Here is a 9758-nt window from a genome sequence, read left to right as displayed (position 1 = left end):
AATAACTCTAAACTGGCCCTCTATACTGCCCTCTGCAGTCAATAACTCTAAACTGGCCCTCTATACTGCCCTCTGCAGTCAATAACTCTAAACTGGCCCTCTATTCTGCCCTCTGCTGCCAATAACTCTAAACTGGCCCTCTATTCTGCCCTCTGCTGCCAATAACTCTAAACTGGCCCTCTATACTGCCCTCTGCAGTCAATAACTCTACACTGGCCCTCTATACTGCCCTCTGCAGTCAATAACTCTAAACTGGCCCTCTATACTGCCCTCTGCAGTCAATAACTCTACACTGGCCCTCTATACATCGCTATACTGCCCTCTGCTGTCAATAACTCTACACTGGCCCTCTATACATCGCTATACTGCCCTCTGCTGTCAATAACTCTACACTGGCCCTCTATACACACTCACCTAAAGGATTATTAGGAACACCTGTTTAATTTCTCATTAATGCAATTATCTAATCAACCAATCACATGGCAGTTGCTTCAATGCATTTAGGGGTGTGGTCCTGGTCAAGACAATCTCCTGAACTCCAAACTGAATGTCAGAATGGGAAAGAAAGGTGATTTAAGCAATTTTGAGTGTGGCATGGTTGTTGGTGCCAGACGGGCCGGTCTGAGTATTTCACAATCTGCTCAGTTACTGGGATTTTCACGCACAACCATTTCTAGGGTTTACAAAGAATGGTGTGAAAAGGGAAAAACATCCAGTATGCGGCAGTCCTGTGGGCGAAAATGCCTTGTTGATGCTAGAGGTCAGAGGAGAATGGGCCGACTGATTCAAGCTGATAGAAGAGCAACTTTGACTGAAATAACCACTCGTTACAGCCGAGGCATGCAGCAAAGCATTTGTGAAGCCACAACACGCACAACCTTGAGGCGGATGGGCTACAACAGCAGAAGACCCCACCGGGTACCACTCATCTCCACTACAAATAGGAAAAAGAGGCTACAATTTGCACAAGCTCACCAAAATTGGACAGTTGAAGACTGGAAAAATGTTGCCTGGTCTGATGAGTCTCGATTTCTGTTGAGACATTCAGATGGTAGAGTCAGAATTTGGCGTAAACAGAATGAGAACATGGATCCATCATGCCTTGTTACCACTGTGCAGGCTGGTGGTGGTGGTGTAATGGTGTGGGGGATGTTTTCTTGGCACACTTTAGGGCCCTTAGTGCCAATTGGGCATCGTTTAAATGCCACGGCCTACCTGAGCATTGTTTCGAAAAGCTCGAATCATTTCAAATTGGTTTCTTGAACATGACAATGAGTTCACTGTACTAAAATGGCCCCCACAGTCACCAGATCTCAACCCAATAGAGCATCTTTGGGATGTGGTGGAACGGGAGCTTCGTGCCCTGGATGTGCATCCCACAAATCTCCATCAACTGCAAGATGCTATCCTATCAATATGGGCCAACATTTCTAAAGAATGCTTTCAGCACCTAGTTGAATCAATGCCACGTAGAATTAAGGCAGTTCTGAAGGCGAAAGGGGGTCAAACACAGTATTAGTATGGTGTTCCTAATAATCCTTTAGGTGAGTGTACATCTCTATGCCCTCTGCTGTCAATAACTCTACACTGGCCCTCTATGCATCTCTATACTGCCCTCTGCTGTCAATAACTCTACACTGGCCCTCTATGCATCTCTATACTGCCCTCTGCTGTCAATAACTCTACACTGGCCCTCTATGCATCTCTATACTGCCCTCTGCTGTCAATAACTCTACACTGGCCCTCTATGCATCTCTATACTGCCCTCTGCTGTCAATAACTCTACACTGGCCCTCTATACATCTCTATACTGCCCTCTGCTGGTAGTAAATGTTCTCAAACATCATATTTATCATCACCAGTTTTATATTTAAAGCAAATTAATTTGTTTAATTGCACTCTAATTCTGAACCGACATGTATTTTTCACTACAATACATGCAATTTTCTGTACTCCGTTTACATTTTCATTTATTTTCATAAAACCGAATAATAAGTTATGTCTCATAATCTCTGTCGTTTATTAAAGTTATGAGGTCAAAGGTCATGCAACAGCGTATAGAGCGTTCAAAGCATTAACATCACAATGACTGAATTATTGTATATTTATTGGCCATGGAAAATGTGTTAAAACCTGCATATCATAATTGCAGTATTTTATCATTTATTGCATACTGCATGCTTATGCATATTCATGCACCCATCAGTAATGTTTCATATAGAAGTTAAAACCGTTGCAGATTCAGTCCGTTTATAATCTTTGATGTGAAGGGTTGATGTGTGATGAAGAACTGATGGAGACTCAACCAGATGATTGAGGCTATAGATTAGCATAGCATTCAGAATAACATACTATCAGACTGGACTCGGCAGTATATACTGCATACACAGTATACACACTTTCTGAACTTGTTTGATTACACTGAAGCAGCGTTCTCCTGCACTATATGAGAATATTCTATTAATTACATAAAGACAAGTTATATCTCATAATCTCTTCACAGATGTTCCTGGTTAATGTTATAATACCTAGATGACATACTATTTGTCAAAATTTGCAGTATACAACAAAGCATGCTGTTGTTTTTAACTATTAAAAATTGTTAATTGAAATAATGAAAATTACTGAAATAAACAAGTTGAAGTACTAAAATCACTAAAACTAAAACAGAAATAAAAACAAAATTAAAGGGTAAATAATACTAAAATAATAATAAAATTGACAAAAGCACAACAAAATTACCAAACTTAAACTAAAAAAAAACACTGAAAAAAGTTTATTCAAACTATTAATAAATACTTTATTAGAATACAAATAATAAAAATCTAAGCTTATAAAACTTACATGAAAATTGGAAATGTAGCCTAATAAAGGTAAAACTGTAATAATAAAGGTAAATGGAAATATTAAAATGTACATGTGTAAAATTAGAAAAAGGACATAACAAAATTACTAAAACTAAAATGAAAATAAAATAATTCAAAATATTACTAAATACTATCTTAGAATACAAATAATAAAAAACAAAGCTTATAAAACATGAAACTGAAACAACAAAAATAAATAACTGAAACAAGTTACTAAATAAGTACTAAAAGTTCTAAAAGTGAAATGAAAAAAAATGAAAAGTAAATAGAAATTTAACAAAAAACTAATTAAAAAAATGACAAAAGCACACTAAAAATATGTTGTATAATTTTATATTCATAAATATTTTTGAAAATATAAAAATAAAAGCTTATTCAAAACATTACTAAAAACTATAATAGTATATAAATAATAAAAAAGTAACGCTTATAAAATTTGCATTACAAAATTAAACAATAAAAAAAAAACTTCTATGGCAACAGAATAAAAAGGACAAAAGCATATAATAAAATGACTAAAACTTCAGCTAAAATTAAAACGAAAACTTAAAAACAAAAGCTGATTCAAACTACAGTGGTCAGCATTTGAAGTGGATCAAAACCCTTTCATCAAAGTTACACATGAATTTTGAACAATACCCGTTCTGGTCTTAGGACAACTCTGATGAACTGTTTTGATCCACTTCAAATGTTGACTACTGTATTAATAAATACGATAATAGTATAAAACCAAAATACTAAATCAAACAATGCAATGCACAATAATTCCTGACGCATTTTGTTTATCAGACTGACAACAATTGTTTTATGCACCATCTCTCGCTTTTAAGTCTGTTTTTATAGAACAGTGTAAAAGGATTTGTCTTGTGTTTTAGATATGGGTATTTTGCGTTTGTTTATTATGTTTTGTTATGTACTACTTTGTAATTTTTGTCTTGTGCCGCCTATCTTGACCAGGACTCCCTGGTAGAGGAGATATCGCATCTCAACGGGACCTTCCTGCTTAAATAAATAATTAAATAAATAAATAAAAATGAAGACATTTTTTTACACAAAATGTGTTGGTGTGCAGTTTCTCTCAGCACAGCTCGAGCTCCTGGTTTCCATGAAGTAGACGCAGCGTTGAGCTGAAGACCCGTGAACAGGCTAGGGCCGTTAGAAAGAATAACACACACCCGGGGGGTCATCAGTGCTTAACCTGACGCATGCGCTCCATTGTTCTGCTAAATGGGTGTGTGTGAGTAATTGGCCAGTTAGGGCCCTCAGTAGCGGCCGTCTGTGCAGGGCAGTAAAGAGCCTCAGAAGACTGGGGCCGACGGGAACAGACACAAGACACCAGTCTGTCTGTTTCAAAATCATCTCAATGCGCTCTCTCGTCATAAACGGATGCTCGTGTCGCCCAGACTGACTCTGCTCAGACTGTGGCACTTTAATGTCAGTCTCTGGAAACAACTTTCCACCTCCATGCAGAAACCTGAGGTCTCACACAGAACTGATGCTGATATAAATGTAGTTAGTTGATGTCGTCTGCATGTTGCGCTTTTGGCATCCAGTCCGAAGTTGAGAAATAGCATGCATTATTCGGTTAAAAACTAGTCTTTTAGATCTTGTAATTGGGTTTTATGTGCTTTTGACTAAATTGCAGATTTCAACCAGCATCTTGATTGATATTTTCATTATTTATCGTTAAGTTGTATCATCAACAATGAACTAAGAATAGTTTGCACTGGTAAATGTGTAGTAAATGTGTTTATTTCAAATATTCCATATAGTTTCTTAATTATTATTAGCTGCATGCATAATCAGCTACATATTGCTTGAGATGCAGTTTAACATTTCAATGTCTCATTTATGAAAAAATGAAATAAAAATGTCGCACCTTTAAAATATTGAATTGGCTCTTCATCTGCATCTTAAATTCTCTTAATGCATTGGTCAGAAGTTGGAATTACAGCATGAACTTGAATAGTAAGTACACTACAGCCTTTAAGATAAAAACAATAACAGAATTCAGGAGCTTCCCAGCCAACAGAAAAATGTTCTAAAAACTTTTCAGCATTAAGTTGTGAAAAGGTTTTTTCTGAATTTTCCCTACAAAGGTTAAACTAAAAAAATGTAAAAAGTTTTCTGGTGTCAGAGAACACTCAAAAGTAACAGTTTTTTCTTGGTTATTTGAACGTTTAGAGAACAGTGCTGGAATGTTACATTTGAATGTTCTCTGAACATTCCGAAACTAGTAACATTTAAAAACGCGTCCAACTGAAACATTTCAGAAGAGAAGCATTCCTTTTGAGGACGTTATTAAAGAGCAGATAACTGTGAACTGTGGTTTGGTTATAAGTTAGCTGCTCGTATCACAGCATGTCAAAGAAACGATGCATTAAAAGCTAAAGCCTGTAGACGCTGCTTTGGCCAGAGGGACCCTGCAGAAGTCAAGGGCTGTAAATGCTAATGTCCCGAGCACTAATGTGAGATAATCCAGTGAAGTACACTCGTCTGAGACATTAGAGGGACAATGCCCTGTTACCTCTGCAGCTGGAGCTGGAGGATTTGAATACGAATGCAGTCGCTCGGGTCAGATCAAAGCTGGAAGACTGCAGACTGCGAGCCTGTCGCTGGCCGAGGAGCTGTCAGAGAGCTGGAGACGCCTGTCTGTCTGACGCAGGTCTCCAAGCTGACCAGACGCTCTCACAAACTCTCGTCTGAACGTACACACACACTCACGCGCTCGCTCGCTGTGGAAGCAGACAGAAAAAAATGTGCATGCATGATTTTTTGTGCCATTTTTGCACACGATTAATTCATACATTCAGATCATTTCAGATGATAAAACTCAAGACGCTGGTTAAAATCTGCTGCAATTTCCTGCAATTTAGCCAAAACAACTCTCTAAAATATTTGTGCATACTATTTTTTTTTTTACATTTTTAGTTCACGATTCATTTATACATCCAGATGATAAAACCACTTGATTTTACAGTATTTGTGCTGTAAATACATGATGCATCAGATGTCGAGTGGAACGACATGAACGTTATCAGTCTACTAGTCAAGAATAAAATAATAAATAAAAAAAATAATAAAAGAAAACAACAATAAAAAGAAAACGTGTCGATAACCAGCAGATTTCAAGCAATATCTTGATTGATGTTGTCGTTATTTATCGTTAAGTTTTACCATCTGAAATGATCTTGAGGGTTTGGATTTTTAGTTTCACACACAAACATTTTATTAAAAAACATGTAGTGAAATTTAGTGTTTTTGACTGAATTACATGAAATTTTAGCCGACGTATGAATTGATATTTTCATGATTTATCATTTGTTTTTATAATCTAAATGTATAAATGAATTGTGCACTAAAAATTCATGCTTGCACAAACATTTTATAATTAGTACTTTTCATTCAGTTCTATAATCTGAAATGATAAATCATGTACTGAAAATATCATAAAAGAATTTTGCACAAGCATTTTATTAAAAAAATATGTAGTGAAATTTACAAAGTGGTTTTGACTAAACTTGATTCTTTCATAATTCATCTTATGTTTTATTAAAAAATTATCTAAACGCGGACACTAAAACATGCTCAAAAAAGTGTTTCCACAAATGTAGTGAAACTACATATCATACGCAGATTTCATATGCATTTATATTTTCATTAATTATCAGTTTTATCATCTGAAATTATCCGAGCATTTACATTTTTATCATGTACTGAAAGTTTCACACACAAAAAATGTGTTTGCACAAATATTTTACTAAAAAATATGTAGTGAAATTTAGAGAGTGATTTTGACAAAATTACAAGATATGGCAGCAGATCTCATATATATTGATATTTTTATTAATTATCAGAGTTTTATTATCTGAAATGATCTGAACAAATAAACAAATGATGTGCTAAAAATCTCAAAAACACATTTGCTCAAATAAAAATATGCAGTGAAACGTAGAGAGTGATTTTGACTAAAATTGCATGAAACTGCAGCAGATCTCAGCTTGATTCTTTCATTATTTAGCGTTACGTTTGATTAAAAATCAGAACACTAGACACTAAAAATGTTTGCACAAATAATTTAGTGAATAATATGTAGTGAAACTGATTTCAACTAACACACTGATTGATAGTTTGGGTTTTATCATCTTAAAATGACGCGTGAATGAATCATGCACCAGAAACGCTGAAATAAAGTCTCTCCCTCAGCAAACGGAGGTTAAGTGTGTCTCTTTGATTGTGTATGTAATGTCCCCCCTCGCACCCCCCCGTCTGGGGCCCATTATCTCCTGTCTGGCCTTAGATGTGCTTGATAACGCCTCTATATAAAGACAGGCTTCTCCCGCTTCTGCATCACTCACCCATCATGCATCTCTCGTGTCTGCTGCTCCTCGTGTCTCTCGGGGCCCACGCCGGGGCCTTCGACCTGGGCCAGACCACTCGCTGCGTCCCCGTCCCGCTCCAGATGAGCGTCTGCCAGGATGTCCCGTACTCGGAGATGCGCTTACCCAACCTGCTGGGTCACACCAGCCTGGACGAAGCGGTTCCTCGCTCGGAGGACTGGAGGACGCTGCTGCACACCGGCTGCCATCCACAGGCCCGGGCCTTCGTGTGCTCGCTCGTGGCGCCCGTCTGCCTCGACAGGTACGCTTTAATAACGTCCTCAAAAGGAATGCTTCCTTTCTGAAATGTTTCAGTTTAAGATGTGTTTTTAAATGTAACTGTTTACGGAATGTTCAGAGAACATTCAAATGTAACATTCCAGCACTGTTCGCCAAACGGAATGTTCTCTAAACAATCATGCTTGCACTTTCTTTTAATTCAAAAACATGTTGTCAAATTTACAAGGTGGTTTTTTAAATTAAATTTAAGCAGAATTTAGCCAATGGATTGACAGATTTTTTTTTTTCATTGTTTATTTACATCTGAAATGATCTGAGCGTATAAATTGATCTCGTACTAAAAATGTTACACAAAAAATCATGCTTGCACAATTTTTTAATTGAACAATATGTAGTAAAATTTACATGGTGATTTTTTTTATGAAATTGCAGCAGATTTTAGCCAACATACTGATTCATTTTTTCATTATTCATCGTTACAGTTTTATCATCTGAAATGATCTGAACGCATAAATGAATCATGTACTGAAGATGTCTCAAAAAATCATGTTTGCACGAGTTTTAAATGTAAAAATATAGTCGAATGTATAAGGCGTTTTTTTTTTATGAAATTGCAGCAGATTTCAGCCAACATACTGATAGATTTTACTGATCAGTTTTATCATCTGAAATAATCTGAAAGTATAAATTAATCAGGTACTTAAAATGGCAAGAAAAACTTTATTTTATTTATCAAAAAAATATGTAGTACATTTTTTTCACAAAAAAATTATTTCAAGCAACATTGTGATTGATTTAGACATTATTAATCCTTCAGTTTCATCATCTGAAACGATCTGAGTGTGTGAATGAACGGTGTAGTGACGTGTGTGATGTGTGTGCAGGTTCATCCAGCCGTGTCGGAGTGTGTGTGTGGCCGTGCGGGAGAGCTGCGCGCCGGTGTTAGCCTGTCAGGGACACGAGTGGCCCGAAGCCCTGGACTGCGAACGCTTTCCTGCGCAGGACGACACGTGTTTAACACCACTGCCCAAACACATCAGCGCCTTCTCTAAAGGTGAGACGAGAACACACACACTGACCAACACACACACACACACACGCGCACTGAGCTAACCGTATATCTGTGTCTGTGTGTAGAGTTCCCTCAGCCTGTGTGTCAAAGCTGCCCGTCTGTGGAGGAAGCGCCGTCTCTGAAGACCGTGCTGGACGCTCTCTGCCTCAACCACTTCGGTTAGTGCTCATTATTATACACATATGTATATGTATATGTATATGTATATGTATATATATATATATATATATATATATATATATATATATATATATATATATATATATATATATATACACATGACATGTGACATATTGACATGTTAAAGGCCTGCGATGTGGTAATCATGCTTTGGTAAATCATAATTATGACATACTAAGTCATATTTATCAGATGAAAAGTCAAAATTATGACATTAAAGAGGCCAAATTATGACAAAAAATCATAATTATGACATAAAAACTTGACATAACTTTGTATCTCATATTTGTCATCAGTATGTCATCATTTCTATTATCTCATAATTTCATCTTTTTGTCATAATTCAGACTTTGTCTTAGTCATAATTATAACTTAGTGTGTCAATTTCAACTTTTTATGTCATAATTTAAAAAAATATATATTTGAATTGTCAAATTCAACTTTGTCATAATTCCTTATTTTTGTCATAATTAAGTCTTAATCATAATTATGACTTAGTATGTAATCAAACTTTGCCATAACTAAATTTATAATGCCGTAATTAAGATTTACCAATGTATTTTTTCTCCTCATGTTGTGCTTCCGTACTTTTCAGATACTTTCATATTTGACAATTTTGTTATCTCATAATTTCAACATTTTGCCAATTTCACGTTTTTGTGATAACTAAGCAAGTCATAATTAAGGCTTTCTACGTCATAAAGACTCTTTATGCCATAATTTCGATTTTCTAAATCTCATAATCATGAATTAGTTATAATAATGACTTAGTACGTCTTAACTTCAGCTTTTTAACTTATAATTATGACCAAGTATGTCATAATTTTGACACTTTTGTCATAATTCCATAATTTTACATCATAATTAAAACGTTTAATGCCATCACATTACATTTTGATGTTGTAATTAAGATTCCCGAACACATGTACTGACCCGGTCTCGTCCCTCAGCTGTGAAGGTGAAGATCTCGCGGCGCCGCTTCTCGTCCCCGGAGCCGGAGCTGACGGTGGAGGGCCCGGT

The 9758-nt window shown here is 36.2% G+C and overlaps 1 protein-coding gene across 1 annotated transcript in view; it reads left to right on the top strand.

The window, feature by feature from the left end:
* Nucleotides 1–7230: 7230 nt before the first annotated feature.
* LOC308684740 (secreted frizzled-related protein 2-like) overlaps nucleotides 7231–9758 on the top strand; it is a gene marked incomplete at both ends in the record, with an annotated part of 2769 nt that continues 241 nt past the window's right edge. The window contains 4 exons of the mRNA XM_081356008.1: nucleotides 7231–7508; nucleotides 8371–8540; nucleotides 8624–8716; nucleotides 9689–9758. The exon at nucleotides 9689–9758 is cut by the window's right edge and continues 241 nt beyond it. Of these exons, the coding sequence (XP_081212134.1) occupies nucleotides 7231–7508; nucleotides 8371–8540; nucleotides 8624–8716; nucleotides 9689–9758 (611 nt within the window). The remainder of the gene's footprint in view (nucleotides 7509–8370; nucleotides 8541–8623; nucleotides 8717–9688) is intronic.

This window comes from Scardinius erythrophthalmus (assembly GCF_964197995.2).
Source record: "Scardinius erythrophthalmus genome assembly, chromosome: 24".
Classification (NCBI taxonomy): domain Eukaryota; kingdom Metazoa; phylum Chordata; class Actinopteri; order Cypriniformes; family Leuciscidae; genus Scardinius; species Scardinius erythrophthalmus.
Note: the sequence above shows the minus strand (reverse complement) of the source record. Positions and strands in the feature narration are given on the sequence as shown.